Genomic DNA, 17,594 nt, shown 5'->3' on the forward strand with positions numbered 1-17,594 from the left:
GAAAAATGTCTTCATGTTAAAAGCTCAATCTGAAAAAAAAACCCCACCCCATTCCGATAATTGGATCGAAACAGGTGGTGTAGAACTCTAATAATCTGCTTGATAAGAACATTTCAGACATGTAAGCACTGTGCATGTTGGACTACTGCAACTCTCTCCTTGCTGGCCTTCCAGCTTCTGCCATCAGATCCCTGCGGCTCGCCTGGTCTACAACCTCCCTCGTTCTTCACGTTACCCCTCTGCTTGCCGAACTACACTGGCTACCTATCGCAGCTTGTATCAAATTTAAGGATGTTGGTGCTAGCTTACCAGGCTATCAAGGGGTTAGGACCAGCATACCTCCAGAGTCTGATCCGCCCCTACACGCCAGCCAGATCCCTACGCTCCGCGACTACTGGTCGCCTGGCCCCTCCTTCTCTCCGCTCCTGCCCAGCCCACTCAAGACTGCGGTCTGTCCTGGTTCCCCGTTGGTGGAATGACCTTCCCATTGAGGCCAAAACTGTTGACTCCCTGACCATCTTCAAGCGCAGACTGAAGACTCACCTCTTCACGCTGCAGCTCTCCCCTTCTTCCCTGCCTACAATGCAACTGCGTTTCGGTCTAGACCAACCCAGCCTGTGTACTGTCTAGCCTGGGGTTAACCGTCCGAGTTCTCTATTTAGTTGTCCTTCATATGGTTGGTTTGTTTCCTTGGCTGTTTAAGTATTAATACTTCGACAGAATATTCCACTAGGTATTGCTGTCACTTGTTCAGTTGGCACTAGAACCATCTTGTCTAGAAGTTCAGCACTTCTTGTACCTGACTTTTACACTCGTCGTGCGTCACCCTGGATAATAGCATCTGCTAAATGCCACGTAATGTAAATGTTCAGGACGCCTTCGCACAGTGATGCCATTGTGACATTTTATAGACCGGAGAAACATGTAGAACAACTTTGTCCCATCAGCCCTTGGTTTAAACATTCATCCACAGTCCTCGCATTTTGGCAGGCAGAAAAAGGTATGGCTCTGTACAGGGCGGCAATTTGTTCGAAACAAATTATCCTGTGCTCACCGCCTCCTGTTCAGCACTTTTACAAGGAGGTAGTTTCGTTTAATTGTTAAATAAAATAGCTAAAAGCAGCATGATAAGGTTGGCTAAAATACTCGCCACATCTATCTTTACGGAGCAGAATAAGCCAGCGACGTGGGACTGTACTGTACGCATGTCAGGATTTTTATTCCGATTGCACACTTGGGACATATAAACAAGCACATCAATCCGATTGCCTTCATTTAAACGGTACGTTCAGAATCACCGATCACAATGAACGTCATTCGGAATGGAAAAAATGAAATGTGTGCACGCAAATATAGCTAGTGATGCTTAAAAAGTTGCTCTCTACCTAGAGTTCGGGATCAACAATGCTGCCATCCACGTAACCCAAAAACAGAGAGTGTGATACTGTACAAGCCTCTGCCTACCACTTAAACATCACATCGACCCAGTGTGCGCTAGAGTACAAGAATAACTAAACCAGAATGTTGTGATGCAACTAAATGAAAATGAATAAGGTCATTTTACAGCTTGCATGAGCAGCTTCCAGCCCACACATCACTAACCATGCCAAAGCTAACCACAGTCTGCTTTTTAGAACGAGCACAAAAAGCTCAGGTCAGCCACAAAGCTTTGCTATGTCTGTGCTCTAATCCTGTGTCACAGAGCTTCAGCCCGCCAGGATCCCTGTTCCAGCCCCAAAGAGATCAGAGACCAAATGGACATGTGTATATTATTTGATAACACTTCATTTCCAAGGTGATACAAGAGATGCAGCATCTTCACGATCCTACCATGGGTACAGTGGCTTTATATACATCAGATACATGGTCACGCCTTAACCGGATTACATAAACATAATCTAGAATACGTCCAGAGTCAGTTTTTCAATACCCAGCTCTCTTTCTCAGGTGTCCGGACCTTAAAAACAATATGAAAGATTCACAGAAGGAGTTCGACCAACTCCACCAGCGTCCAAGTCCTGAAGAGCCTTGAGCCATGCCTGAAAAAAAAAAAAACTGACTATGAAGAAAGCGATGGCAGTACTTCAAGCTGATAAAAGGGGTTAACGAAGGTTTTGCGGGAAAGCAAAAAGAAAAAATTCTTTGATCTTGCAAACCAACCAACCAACCAAAAAAAAAAAAAAAACCCATGTATTAACAGTTTAAAACTTTTGATGAGCAGAGTTTGTTTGTGTATTGGCCTCAATTATGCTACACACGGTCGTGGAATAATTGATTAACAATGTTGTAAATCTCGTCTTCAGCTGCTAAGCACGCATCACGTTAAAAACCTGTTAACATCGTCAGCGTGAAGCATGACCGGCCGAGAAGGACGCGTTTCAGAGAGAACGTGGGAATGGAGTCAAAGTGGCTCGCAGAACGAATGCCAATGAGAGAAGCAATTGAGGAAGACAATAGTCAGACAGGTGAAAGTCCTGAGTACATAACTTCAGTGAAATGGTTTGGAAAACTGATTCCTGACGACATGATTATTAGAGTATGTATATCAAGTTGGACACCCATTCATACAGTGCCCAGTCTAGCATTAGATTCCTGTTCTTTGTTGACAGGAGTGGAACGTGACCTGGTCCTCTGCTGATGAGTATTTGGAGATGCTTTTCTGCTCAGCATGGATGTGAAGGATTAGTTATCTGATTTGGCATTGCCTTCCTGTCGGCTCAAACCAGTCTATCCATTCTCCTCGGACTGCTCTCCTTTAAACAAGGCTTTAAAGCATATACGCAGAACCATGGCCTCACTTTCGTTTATAAATGCCTTGAGACCTCAAGAATTGCACAGGAATAGTTTTAAGCTTTAACAATAAATCTAATATAGTCATTTTTATGATTAAAGTGATTTATATAAGTAGCGGTCTGAGTGAATGACCTTGATGTCCGTAACGTCACAGCAGGAAGTCTATCAGTCTCATCGCCATTTCCGCTATACTAAAACACAGAGCTGACTGCAACTCCTATCCTCCCTTTTGAGCTAATTTATCGCCACGCCACGTAGATGTGTTTTTGACCGGTGCAGCAACACGACAGAAGGTGGATTTATGTTGCATTCATGGACCAAGAATGTTCAAACTGCAGAGATTTGGACGCGTTTTGCGAGAAGTTCACGGGCACATTGGGCGGCTATGAAGTGGTCTCTCTTCTGCTCTGCACATTTTACTGAAGACTCGTAAGAAACCTCTGATCTGTTGAGGAGCGTTGGCTATAAGCCCGTATTGAAAGAGGGTGCAGAACCAACAGTTAAAGAAAACTACAAGAAAAGTACTTATTTTATTTATTTTAAAAGGAAAGTCAGTTTAGTTGCACCAGTCCTCCTGGAGTGTAAGCCAAGGGTTGTTGATAAAACCCGGGATGGAACGGGTTGTTCCCGCGGTTGTTGCTAAAACCGGTGACATCCTGTTCCGTCCCGGGTTTCAGTAATTGCCTGAGCCGAGCAGTAATGGCGGAGTGCACAGTATGAAGAAAACAGTGAATGAGTGGAGCAGCCGCCTGATTTCTAAACTGGATATTGCTGCCATCTCGCCCTTACGTGGAAGAAGCGAATGCACGGAGAACTGAACGAACAACTGAAAGTCAGATTGTTTCAAAACAAATCAGCCACAAGGTCGGCCTTCAAGAAGCGAGAACACAGACGGGTAAGCGCCAACTCATTTGGATTAAAAAAAAAAAAAAAAAAAACACGTTGTTTACCTGCATTTAGATTAATACATGTAACTTGTATTGTGTGTTTAAGTTACCGGTATGAGATTATTTAATTTGCGATTGAGGAGTGCGATTGAGGATTATTTAATTTGCGAATGTGATTGTCTCAGGTCATCTGATTATTTAATTAGCCTTTTACGTTTTATCAGTGAAAATGCATGCATGTACATGTATGTTGCATAAGTTATAACGCCTATCCTGTTTTAATGAGAGTCAACCCACAATCAGTGAAGTCAGATCAGTCTTAGTTGAGCAAGTGGGTAACGGCATTTCTTACTTTCACCATAAATGTTTATTTATATGACTTTGGTCCATAGCTGTAAAAGGCCTCGACCTTAAAACCGGTTACCGCTGTGACGTCATGCACTCAGGGCTGGCTGGCTCAGTGGGGCAGCTCCAATCCCAACTTTGCGGTCGATTTTAACTCTCAGAAATATATATTTTTTTATTCCCATTTATGCAGCATACAAGAGTCAAGGATGGAGATACTATCCACTCAGAGATTTATTTAAAAATAAAGGGTTCTGTGTATCTGCTTTAACGATGACAGAACTGCAACTCACTGGATGGTGTTTTTGCACCATTCTGTGTAAACTCGAGAGACCGTTGTGTGTGTGCGCGTGCGCTGTGAAGCTCAGCAGTTTCTGAAATATTCAAACCAGCCCATCTGGCGCTAACAACCATGCCAAGGTCAAAGTCACCGAGATCACATTTTCCCCCCTTCTGAAAATTAATGTGAACATTAACTAAAGTTCTTGACCTGCATCCGCATGATTTTAATGCACTGCCTGGCTCATTAGACAACTACACGAATGAAAAGGTGGTAGGTATACTGAATATAGTAGAGAGTTAGCACGACACCAAACATGGTTCTTCATTTCAGCTTGATGTTCACGTGGGTTTGTGGGTTCTTACTAAGTTCCTGCAGGCGTCTGAGTTGTAGAACCACCTCGTGTGCGCGCTCATCTTCAGGATGAAGGAACAGTTCAGAGCCGACTAAAGAGAACCATCCTTGTCTCCAGTGATAGAGGTCATGACCCTCCTTATAGTACAAACGACCAATCAGCTCACAGTCCTCCGTCAGCAAAGAGTCCGCCCTCTCAGGGTCCAAACACTGGAGACAGAGAGAGAGAGAGCACACAGTAGATACCAAGTAATAACCACCCTTCTGACAGAATATGATGGACAGATAAAATAACTTCCCTGAAGTTCATTACACAGCCAGACATAGTGAAGAGAACATAAATTGCATGGCAGATATTTTCCAGCTGAGAGGAACTCTAGTTAACCCGCAAGTCCCAATGCTTTAGGAAGTTTCAGTCTGAGTGGGAGGACAGACAAACTTTTAACAGCTGAAGCCGTGACGTCAGAAAACTCTTCCCACATAGACGTTCACACTTCTTTACATCGGTCACATGGAAACGCAGGAGACAAAGAATAACACCTTTCGGTTCCATGTAAACACAAACAAACTATTATGAAACCTCAACTGTTGCTTTGTCTAGACGAAAAGTAAAGCAAAATGTTTTGAAAGTTGGATCTCTCTCTTTCTCTCCCCCCCCCCCCCCCCCCCCCCCACACACACACAATAAAAAGGCGATGACTGGATCTCTCTGAAAGTGCAGAGAATGTATCTGAGGGTAAAATTATTCCTTTAAGCCACGAAGAGGCACGAACTATGTGGACTAAATGCATTTTTCCACTTGTGACATTTTTCAACGTCAATCCGACTCGACGGTTTTTGCATGCTGTGTGCGTCATAAGCAACACCTCCACACTAATGACAGAAGAGTCACAGTTCAGCTTTAACTCATTTGCTCGTGCATAAAAGGGAGCAGTAGGTTACACTCGGCTTCTGTGCGTACCGGATTGAAATGCTGCTCATACGACACAATTACATTTGAACTTCTATCAGAATTCAGTCATCACCTTCGACAGCTCGGTGGAACACATTTTTTTTTTTTTAAGCCAAAGATTTGTTGATAACAGGAAACTCGTGTCTTAATGATGAGCACACTGCAGGCCTGGGTTTGGTCCAAATCATCTACTTCTCATCAAACACAGGTTCGTGATTTCTAATCTTTCCTTCACTTCTATGTATTCTGGTCGGAGGACATTAAAGTGTAAGCAGCATGTTTGACCCCCAGCTGTACACACTGCAGATGCATCGCATGGATGATTACTCCAAGGTGCAAAATTTCAAAACAGTCCCCCCCCGTTCTGTGCATCAGTTTCTCGACACTTCAGTGATGTATGGATAACAAATGTGTAGGAATGTACATGCGTCGGGAGGAAGATAGGAAAATAAGATTTCAGGAAAATGGAAACTTATGGCCCTTTTCCACTACCCTTTTTCAGCTCGCTTCAGCCCGACACGGCTCGCGTTTCGACTACCTCAGAACAGCACGACTCAGCTCGCTTCAGCCCTGCTTAGCACCCAAAACTCGCACGGTTTTGGAGTGGGGCTGAAGCGAGCCAAAGCGAGCCGAGTGGGGCTAGGGGCGTGAGCAGACACTCCCCTGTGCACTGACTGGTGAGGAGGAGTGTCCTCACATGCCCACACACGCCCCGCGAGCACGCTGGGATCTGTAAACACCGTAAACCCGGAAGAAGAATAATTACGAATTACGAGAATTTTTGAAGCCTTATGCGCCTCGCCTCATCTATACGCTCTTGCCAGTATCTGTTGTCGGTGACAACAAGCCACAGCACCAAGACCAGCAACACTAACGACTCCATGTTTATTGTTTACTATCCGGGTCGTGAGACTACCACTTAAAAGGTCACTGATGTCAGTGTTTGCGCCGCCTAACGACATCACGTGATGTCCACCCACTTTCGCTAACTCCGCCCAATGTGTCCACCCACTTCCAGCCAGCACGGTTCAGCGCGGTTGTAGTCGAAATGCAACTCCAACAGCCCCACTCAGCTCGACTCAGCCCAACTCAGCACGGCACGGCTCAGCCCAACTCAGCCGCGTTGGTAGTGGAAAAGCAGCATTACTAATGCAAAAAAAAAAAAAAAAGCCAAAATCTTTCCTTTTTTGGCTCAGCCTTTGGCTGAAGCCTATAGAGACACCTGTCTGTATGTGCATGTTTAACCGAGTGAGTGCGTTTACGAAGAAGAAACCTTTACTTGTCACATGCACACTTCAAGCACAGTGAAATTCATCCTCTGTATTTAACCCATCTGAAGCAGTGAACACACACACGCGCGCACACCCACCCAGAGCAGTGGGCAGCCGTACTACAGCGCCCGGCGAGCAGTCAGGGGTCAGGTGCCTCGCTCAAGGGCACTTCAGCCCAAGGCCGCCCCACGTTAACCTAACTGCATGTCTTTGGACTGTGGGGGAAACCGGAGCACCCGGAGGAAACCCACACAGACATTGGGAGAACATACAAACTCCACACAGAAAGGCCCTCGCCGGCCGCTGGGCTCGAACCCAGAACCTTCTTGCTGTGAGGCAACCGTGCTAACCACTACACCACCGTGCCACCGTATGTATTGGCCACAGAACATAATTGGCGTGCTAGTCTCGGGTAGCAATTCCACAGTCGCGGTGTGGCGCCACCGTGTACTGACTATGTAAGGGCCATGTTACATAACCTCAGTTCACGATGTAAAGTGGTTGAGAACGTGGTCCAGAAAAGGAACAGGCTTTGCACAGTCGGTTAGAAACCTGGCGTCGATGTATTTCTGAGCGGCCTATTTTTGGACCACAGCCTCTCTCTCCCAATCAGACAGCGGCTGAGCTCAGACCTACACAGGTCTCTATTAGTGGGGTTAATGTTAGGACTAGATTTAAGTGTAAGCATAGCAATAATTATCTGCATTAATAATTATGCCAATGGAAGGTCAATCACAAGAATAGTAAGATGTGTGTGTGTGTGTGTGTGTGTGTGTGTGTGTGTGACCTTGGTGATGGCATGGACCCACGCTCTTTGTGCGTCTGATGTCTGTGTGCCAAATAAGAGCATTTTCTCAGACTCCAGGTAGATCTCAAAGGTGAACACTGCCCTGAGGGGAGAAAGGGAGTTGAATTACAACTCACACACACACACACAAACATACACCTGTGAAAGGACTGGGCCTGGCTATTAATCTCAGTTTGTCTGCCGCTCTTACCGCAGGTATTAGAACACCAGAGGATGGTCAGAGGTCAAAGGTCACAGTCTAATCCTGCCACAGTGTGGTCTGTGCATCACGTTAGAATATTTTCACTGTAATGCTTGTGTGTGAGATGGAGGAACATGAAACATACCCTGCTCCCGTCATGGTCTCCGTGTTGTTGATGGCTAGGCTCACCATCTCACTGATGTCCACTCTTCCAATCAGCGTGGCGCTCTTTTCACCATCGTAGTAACTCAGGTAGCCACCTTCCAACGTGCACCAGCGTTGAACCATATCTACGACAAAAGACACCATCTTTATAGGAGACTATTCTAAACTAAACCAGTTCATAATGACAATTATGCTAGAGGTTTGTAAAAGTTACAATCTTAGAAAGCAAGGTGCCAGAAATGGCTCTCAAAGGCGACACACCACAGAACAGGAAGTGAGGTTATGGCTCTTGAGAAGCTCAGGCAAAATCTAGCAGGCACATTCACTTCTTTAAAGGCTTCCCAGCCAAAATATTCGTAGTTAATTTCTCTCCTTTAATTGGTTTGTCCTCCCCCGACCCTAATTATAGCGCCAAGCCTTTCGGGTAAAGAAGCCACCAAAGCCTTCCTGTCAAGTTTAGCCCACTCTCCCACTGCCTGGGTGTGCAATTGAACTAGGAGTTCATGCTTGTGTCTATTTTAGAGTTCTGCCTGCTGTTCCAAATAATCCAACACTTTTTCTGCAGAACTGAGGCCTGGCGATTTTGCAGGCCAGTCAAAATGTCCCAGCGTTTCATCATGCTCGACTAACAAGTCATATGGACGTGACCCTATGCGCCCTACAGTTGTTATCCTGAAATGTGGGTGTGTCAGTGGTGCATTCTGCTGTGACATGAAGCTCAAAAGGCTCGTCTGGTTTTATAATGCATTACATTCATAACGTGTACTAAATCATTTCTTTTGACCAACATCTTTGCTACACTGGTGGTGACTTTGGATTGAAAAATACTAATGCTTACAGTCAGATCCATAAGTATTTGAACTGTGATACAATTTTGGAATTTTTCCCCTCTGTGCCCCACCACAGTGGAACCAAAATGAATCCATTAAGATGTGATTTACAATTTTGTGTAGAGTCCCTCATTTTCACAGGCTCAAAAGTAAATGGACAATCGACTGACTGATGAGCAGTTTCATGAATAGTTACGGCCTGTTTCCGCATTATTATATGACTAATTAGAGATAAAAAGGTCTGGAGTTGATTCCAGGTGTTGAATTTGGCGGCAGAGTGGTGTGGTGGTTAGCACCGTCACCTCACAGCAAGAAGGTTCCGAGTTTGAATCTTACAGCCGACGGGGCTCTTTCTGTGTGGCGCTTGCATGCTCTCCCCATGTCTGCGTGGGTTTCCTCTCACAGTTCAAGGACATGCAGATTTGGTAAATACCCAACCACTGGGATTGTACAAGTCTGTGCATACTTCATGCCGGTCCCAAGCCCTGATAGATTGGGGGATTGGGAAAGGTTGTGTCAGGAAAGGCATCCGGTGTAAAACTTATGCCAAATCAAATATGTGGAACAGAGCTGCTATAGTGACCCCTAACGGGAGCAGCCACAAAAAGAATTTGGATTGAGTAGCTGTTCATGATAACTCATTATGTGGTCCAAAAAAGGTACCCCTTGAATTACAGCTGGAGGAAAATCAGGATAAACTGCCACACTGTCCAAATAATTATGGACCTGACTTTACACTACTTTAAAGTATCTTGTGTGTAACTGAGCACTGCTTGTGCTTAAGATTTGGAGAAGTCAGCCACTATATTACACTAATGCTGCTAAAACATGAACAATGCATTTAAAATATTATCCAAAATAATCCTTCATCAATTTGTGTGGACTTGATGAATTAAGACCCTTTAGTTTGCCACCATACCATGGAGCACCCACTTCTTGGTTCTTTGAAGAACCTCTTGAAGGATGGTTCTTTGACCATTTTTGTGAATGCCACAAAAAAAGACAAATTTCTAAGAATAAATGCTTATGTTTGCCAAAGGTTTTTCCATGTTTGTCTTCACATCATTTCCAATTATTTGGTTCACCCAGAGCAACAAAAATGGTTCAAGTCCCCATGAGGTAGCTCCAGAGCCATTACTTGATTCCGTATGTTGATGCATTTCCTTTTGAAACGAAGTCCGTGTGACTGCGTGTTGAAGCGCTTGTCTGATTTACACAACACCCAATATCATGGAGTTACGCCACACCCAAACACAAACCTATCGAAACAAACAGTAGCTTTGTGAACTCGCTAAACTAGCTAGTAGTTGTTCTCCCTCCTCCAAACGGTGAAGGATTTCTTACCTCACCTACAGTGGTGCTTGAAAGTTTGTGAACCTTTTAGAATTTTCTATATTTCTGCATAAATATGACCTAAAACAACATCAGATTTTCACACAAGTCCTAAAAGTAGATAAAGAGAACCCAGTTAAACAAATGAGACAAAATATTATACTTGGTCATTTATTTATTGAGGAAAATGATCCAATATTACATATCTGTGAGTGGCAAAAGTATGTGAACCTTTGCTTTCAGTATCTGGTGTGACCCCCTTGTGCAGCAATAACTGCAACTAAACGTTTCCGGTAACTGTTGATCAGTCCTGCACACCGGCTTGGAGGAATTTTAGCCCATTCCTCCGTACAGAACAGCTTCAACTCTGGGATGTTGGTGGGTTTCCTCACATGAACTGCTCGCTTCAGGTCCTTCCACAACATTTCGATTGGATTAAGGTCAGGACTTTGACTTGGCCATTCCAAAACATTAACTTTATTCTTCTTTAACCATTCTTTGGTAGAACAACTTGTGTGCTTAGGGTCGTTGTCTTGCTGCATGACCCACCTTCTCTTGAGATTGAGTTTATGGACAGATGTCCTGACATTTTCCTTTAGAATTCGCTGGTATAATTCAGAATTCATTGTTCCATCAATGATGGCAAGCCGTCCTGGCCCAGATGCAGCAAAACAGGCCCAAACCATGATACCACCACCACCATGTTTCACAGATTGGATAAGGCTCTAATACTGGAATGCAGTGTTTTCCTTTCTCCAAACATAACGCTTCTCATTTAAACCAAAAAGTTCTAGCTTGGTCTCATCCGTCCACAAAACATTTTTCCAATAGCCTTCTGGCTTGTCCACATGATCTTTAGCAAACTGCAGACAAGCAGCAATGTTCTTTTTGGAGAGCAGTGGCTTTCTCCTTGCAACCCTGCCATGCACACCATTGTTGTTCAGTGTTCTCCTGATGGTGGACTCACGAACATTAACATTAGCCAATGTGAGAGAGGCCTTCAGTTGCTTAGAAGTTACCCTGGGGTCCTTTGTGACCTCGCTGACTATTGCATGCCTTGCTCTTGGAGTGATCTTTGTTGGTCAACCACTCCTGGGGAGGGTAAGGCAAGGCAAGGCAAGTTTATTTATATAGCACATTTCATACACAATGGCAGTTCAATGTGCTTTCCAGAAGCAAAAACAAAAACAGTAAACAATAGAGAAATAAAATTACATAAAATAATTTTATTTTTAATCTAAAACAATTAATTAAAAGAATTAAAAGAAAATAATAAGAATTAAACAATAGTAGAAATAAAATAATAAAATGCCAAAAAGAAAAAAGGAGAAAAAGAAAAAGAAACCAGCGGAATAAAATAGAATAAAATTAAAGTAAATTTAAAACATGCAGAGAAAGTAAAGATTATAAAAAATGTAAAAATATTAATTATTTAACAGAAAGCATCTGAAAACAGCTTGGTCTTTAACCTAGATTTGAAGCTGCCAACAGCAGGAGCATTTTTAATGTCCTCTGGCAGTTGGTTCCATAGCTGTACTGCATAGTAGCTAAAAGCTGCTTCACCACACTTTGTTTTAACAACAGGTTTTAATAGTAAATTTTTCTGTTGCGATCTGGTAGATCTGATTGGGTTAGGCCGCTGCAACATATCAGAGAGGTAATTGGGCCCTGTGCCATTTAGAGATTTATACACCAGCAGCAATACTTTAAAGTCAATTCTGTAGCTTACTGGAAGCCAGTGAAGGGACCTTAGAAAGTGTGTTAACAATGGTCTTGAATTTCCTCCATTTGTACACAATCTGTCTGTGGATTGGTGGAGTCCAAACTCTTTACAGATGGTTTTGTAACCTTTTCCAGCCTGATGAGCATCAACAACACTTTTTCTGAGGTCCTCAGAAATCTCCTTTGCCATGATACACTTCCACAAACATGTGTTGTGAAGATCAGACTTTGATAGATCCCTGTTTTTTAGATAAAACAGGGTGCCCACTCACACCTGATTGTCATCCCATTGATTGGAAACAGACTGACTCGAATTTCACCTTCAAATGAACTGCTAATCCTAGAGCTTCACATACTTTTGCCACTCACAGATATGTAATATTGGATCATTTTCCTCAATAAATAAATGACCACGTATAATATTTTTGTCTCATTTGTTTAACTGGGTTCTCTTTATCTACTTTTAGGACTTGTGTGAAAATCTGATGTTTTAGGTCATATTTATGCAGAAATATAGAAAATTCTAAAGGGTTCACAAACTTTCAAGCACCACTGTAGATGAAAATGTGCCGCGTTTTGGAAGTCATGCTATGCACATCTCGATGATGAATACAATTTTGTGTACTCTGATGGAGAAACCCTGACAGTGCATAAAGAAGGAATCCAGTTCTCGATCAGTCTGAGGTAGCGAGACATTCCAGAACTGGTAGAAGACTCCGTCACATAACCACCAACTTTCACCAAATTCCACCCTCTTGGAAATGAATAAATTCCAATGACTCCCCCCGCCAACCAAGAAATGTCTGAATAAGGGAATAGTGTACATGAAAATGCACCAACAAGCCATGTTTTCTGCTAACGAGCTGAGTAATAGAGAACATTTAACTGGACAGCAAACTATTATTGGTTGAGTCTTTAAAAGATTTGAAGCATTCTTTTTTTTCCTGGAAGTGACAATATTAAAAGGAAAACATTCCAACAAAAGGGTCAGTCTTTTTTCTTTTTCCTAGCTACACTATTGTATTGTCTCAATAACTCTTGCCAAGTGCACACAATTTTCGCCCCCATTTCCTGGTCACCAACTAATTTTGGGGCTAGGTGTTTATCCTGCCTCAGCTCTGTGAGTACTGTTAACAGCTCATGTAGTGTGATCAGTTCAGTGACATTTTCTCAGTCCACAAGCAAATATTACGGCGGCAATATTTTTGGCAGCAAATCATAAAAACGACACTTTTTTTTTTTTTTTGCGCACTGTAACTCCAGGTCTTTGCCAGACAGACAATTCACACTGCCCACATCTCCACATCCAATATTAATATTCTCACTCACTCACTGGTGACAAAATCATGATAGACAGCACTAGTATTTATTTCCTTGAGAAAGCAGGATTTGTGGATTGGGCAAGCTTCAGTAGAAATCTCTCCAGGAGAAAGATTGTGTCGTGTATGCACATCATCCTTGAGAAATCCTGACATGTGCACCCTTACATCCTACAAATAACTGATCGCGTGCAATTAAAGTCGTGTAGCGTAAAAGGGTAATCAATTCTGAGATTTTCAAAGGCGTGTCGTACGCACTCAGCTTAAATGACAAAATGGTCCAATACCAATTTTGATTTTATGGGTACTTTAAAGGAGGACCATGAACTGTAAAGCTTGTTTAAGGGACTGAAAGGCAAGTTCTTTATGACTTTGCTCCAATTCCTCTATTATTAAAAGCATGTAGATTGGGAGAAGGAAAAAAATAATCATTCCTTTAAAAAGCTGAAGCTTCTTCAGCATTTTAAGAACCAAGTACCACGTGGGTGCATTACCATGTTACAAGCACCAAGCTCCTCAATTTTAGATTTCAATGTCAGATACAAACTCCCACTGCCATCTGTTCGTTTCTGTTCTACATCAAACAGATCTCTTCTGTCATCAGACATGCATGTTCATTTATCAGGAATATGCTGATGATCCACTCTTGAATAGAGCTTAATGACAAAAAGAAAGATGGTTTAATAAACGAGTGAGAAGGTGCTGACTGTCTTTTGAACGTTGCACTGGGAAGCATTTTTACACCCAGCGTTTTATGAGCTTATTATAAACCGAATGCAAAATGTTAAACGAACAGGCGTAGCTATCCTCATCACATCTCCTGTTGCTGCTCGGAAGCAGAGCCACCTCCCACCCTGCCATATCAAAGCATCATAACATTAGCGCATGCCCTTAAAAACCGCAACGGAGTTTATTCTTAGACTGAAAGACAGGATGAGAAAGAGAGACATGGAGATGATTAATGCGAGCGTGTGTGCAATGAGCGAGAACAAGAAGGACGGACACAAAAGTGACTGGCACAACAAGTGATATTTACAATATTTCCCGAAGCAGAAGAACAGAAGCATTCATCAGCAGCTCTGTGGTGCCACAAATTAACAGGTGCAGAGAATGAAAGTGACAAAAAGGGAAGGAAAAAAAAGATTTCGAGTGATGACATTTGGAAAGTGGCATACCTGTCACCAAAACAGGAACACAAACAGGCACATCCACACACTTTCAACAAACGGAAATAGATACAATCTCATTTGCACTATCTTGCATGCCCACATTCGTATACGCCATAGAAGGGACAGATGGTATTTCCTATCAACAGTCATTTCATGTGGTTGTCTTGCTGTCTCTCCATGTTGCAGTTTGCAGTGTGTGGTATTTATTTCATCACCTCATGATCAGTATCCGTAAGCACATAGCCCACTCAAAATGGCATCCGGAATAATTCAAAACAAAGGCTGGACCGGTTTGTAGAATCAGAAAATGTGAAGAATGCAACAGGTCACTCATAATGATGAAGCATAGCGAAAGACAGGTGGTCGTTTTATTCTCATGTGTACTGCAGATATGCTCGGTATAAGAATTAACACACCTAGAAGACCAAGGAGCTGGTCATTGACTTTGGGAGGACCAGACCAAGGTCACGACCAGTTCTGATCGAGGGAGTTGAGGTGGAGGCTGTGGATTCCTACAAGTACCTCGGGCTGTGGCTGGACAGCAAGCTGGACTGGACTTGCAACACCAATCACTTATACAGGAAGTGACAGAGCAGGCTATACTTCCTGAGGAGGCTGCAGTCCTTTAACATCTGCAGGAAACTCCTGTGGATGTTCTATCAGTCTGTGGTCGCCAGTGTCCTGTTTTACACCGTGGTGTGCTGGGGGGGCAGCACATCCAAGAAGGACACATCCAGGCTGGACAAACTGATCAGGCGGGCCGGCTCTGTGGTCGGCATGAAGCTGGACTCTCTGGTGACGGTGGCAGAGAAGAGGACTATGGACAAACTGTTGAACATCATGGACGATGCCAGTCACCCTCTGCACACCGTCACCAGCAACCAGAGGAGCCTGTTCAGTGACAGAATGCTCCTTCCCAAGTGCAGGACGAACAGACTCAAAAACTCCTTTGTCCCTCACGCCATCAGACTGTACAACTCCTCTCTGGGGGAGAGGAGGGGTAACAGGAAGGAGCAGTAGCCTAGCCTAACAAAAATCAATACTGGACAATGTGCAATACCTCTCCTGCTGGACATTTTTTTTGTATATGTAAATACTTAATTTATCTAGAAGTTTTCTCTATTTTCTATTCTCTGTTTATCCTGTAATCATGCTGCTGGAATTTTAATTTCCCTGAGGGAACCCGCCCAAAGGGATTAATAAAAGTTCTATCTAATCTAATCTAACACATACTATCTACAAGCAAATCTACAGCACGGTGGTGTAGTGTGTTAGCACTGCCGCCTCAGAGCAAGGAGGTTACGGGTTTGAACCTCAAGACCAATGAGGGCCTTTCAGTGTGGAGTTTGCATGTTCTCCCCGTGTCTGTGTGGGTTTCCTCTGGGTGTACCGGTTTCCCCCACAGTTCAAAAGACATGCAGACTAGGTAAAGTACCCAGCCACCAAGGTTGTACAAGCCAGTGCATACTTGGTGCCGGTCCCAAGCCCAAATAGACTGGAGAGGGTTGCATCAGGAAGGGCATCCGGTGTAAATCCTATGCCAAATCAAATATGCGGAACAGGTCCGTTGTGGTGACCCCTAATGGGAGCAGCGAGAGATGAATCTACAAGCAAATCCACCACAAAAACAGATCACTGCAGAATAAAAACTATGGTTTCTTATAGTGCAGGAGCAAGAAATGTCCTAACATAACCGAATAGCAACAACATCCATCCATCCATTATCTGTAGCCACTTATCCTGTTCTACAGGGTCGCAGGCAAGCTACAGCCTATCCCAGCTGAATAGGGGCGAGAGGCAGGGTACACCCTGGACAAGTAGCCAGGTCATCGCACTCACATTCACACCTACGGTCAATTTAGAGCCACCGATTAGCCTAACCTGCATGTCTTTGGATTGTGGGGGAAACCAGAGCACCCGGAGGAAACCCACGCAGACACAGGGAGAACATGTAAACTCCACACAGAAAGGCCCTCGCCGGCCGCTGGGCTCGAATCCAGGACCTTCTTGCTATGAGGGGACAGTGCTAACCACTACACCACCATGCTGCCTAGCAACAACATTTTCATGTGTAACCATTTACGAGGGCGGCATGGTGGTGTAGTGGTTAGCGCTGTCGCCTCACAGCAAGAAGGTCTGGGTTCGAGCTCTGTGGCCGGCGAGGGCCTTTCTGTGCGGAGTCTGCATGTTCTCCCCGTGTCCGTGTGGGTTTCCTCCGGGTGCTCCGGTTTCCCCCACAGTCCAAAGACATGCAGGTTAGGTTAACTGGTGACTCTAAATTGACCGTAGGTGTGAATGTGTGTGTGAATGGTTGTCTGTGTCTATGTGTCAGCCCTGTGATGACCTGGCGACTTGTCCAGGGTGTACCCTGCCTTTCGCCCGTAGTCAGCTGGGATAGGCTCCAGCTTGCCTGCGACCCTGTAGAACAGGATAAAGCGGCTAAAGATGAGATGAGACCATTTACGAGTTATGGCTATAAATACAACTCAAGTGATGGTTGCGGTCCCCCCCAATGGCAGCCACTTTCCCTTAGCCCCTGAACAAATGAGATGTCGGTTTAGAATTTGACGAGGAGAATATCCACTAATGCGAAATGTTATGCTTTTATTGTCTCCTTTTTTTAAAAACACAAAAGGCAGTGCACCATCAGACCAAAGATTAAGTAAAATGAAAAAGTCTGAAACCTCTCCCCTTTCTGACCTAATGTGTCTTGCACTGCACCCCGTCTCTGCTAATTTACATAACTTTCAATACATGTATGATTGTAACAGGATGTCTTTTGTAGCCTATCCAAAGACTGTGATAATTCATGGTTAACTCAAGATGCTGAACTACGACCTCTTTTTTTTTTTCCATGAGTTTATTGACTCTGCTACAGAAGTTTTTTCCATGTACATGGATTGGCCGGCCATTAGATGACCCCTATTCTTCTGGTTTGCAAGTCAAGACCCAAATCCTTCAACATCACAGAAAGTACTTACCGACAGATATCATCATTGTGGTGTGTGTGTGTGGGGGGGGGATACCTTAAAGAATATCTTGGTGTATTCCTGTGCCAAGCTCCCCACCCCACGCACACTTTTTTTTGTACTCCTCACCAGTCAAATCTAAAACGTCTTGCTGCCAAAAGTAATATAATTATCATACAAGGTCAGGAACTAAAAGCTTGAACTGGTTGTGTGAGAT

At 43.8% G+C, this 17,594-nt stretch overlaps 1 protein-coding gene across 6 annotated transcripts in view; it reads right to left on the reverse strand.

The window, feature by feature from the left end:
* Positions 1-17,594, reverse strand: part of arap2 (ArfGAP with RhoGAP domain, ankyrin repeat and PH domain 2) — a 184,318-nt gene that overhangs the window by 61,595 nt on the left and 105,129 nt on the right. For all 6 annotated transcript variants that reach the window (XM_060916930.1, XM_060917332.1, XM_060917247.1 and 3 more), the window contains 3 exons: positions 8,017-8,161; positions 7,670-7,772; positions 4,671-4,869 (listed from right to left, as the gene is read on the reverse strand). In XM_060916930.1, the coding sequence (XP_060772913.1) occupies positions 4,671-4,869; positions 7,670-7,772; positions 8,017-8,161 (447 nt within the window). The remainder of the gene's footprint in view (positions 1-4,670; positions 4,870-7,669; positions 7,773-8,016; positions 8,162-17,594) is intronic.

Source organism: Neoarius graeffei, chromosome 1, assembly GCF_027579695.1.
Source record: "Neoarius graeffei isolate fNeoGra1 chromosome 1, fNeoGra1.pri, whole genome shotgun sequence".
NCBI classification, from domain to species: Eukaryota; Metazoa; Chordata; class Actinopteri; order Siluriformes; family Ariidae; genus Neoarius; species Neoarius graeffei.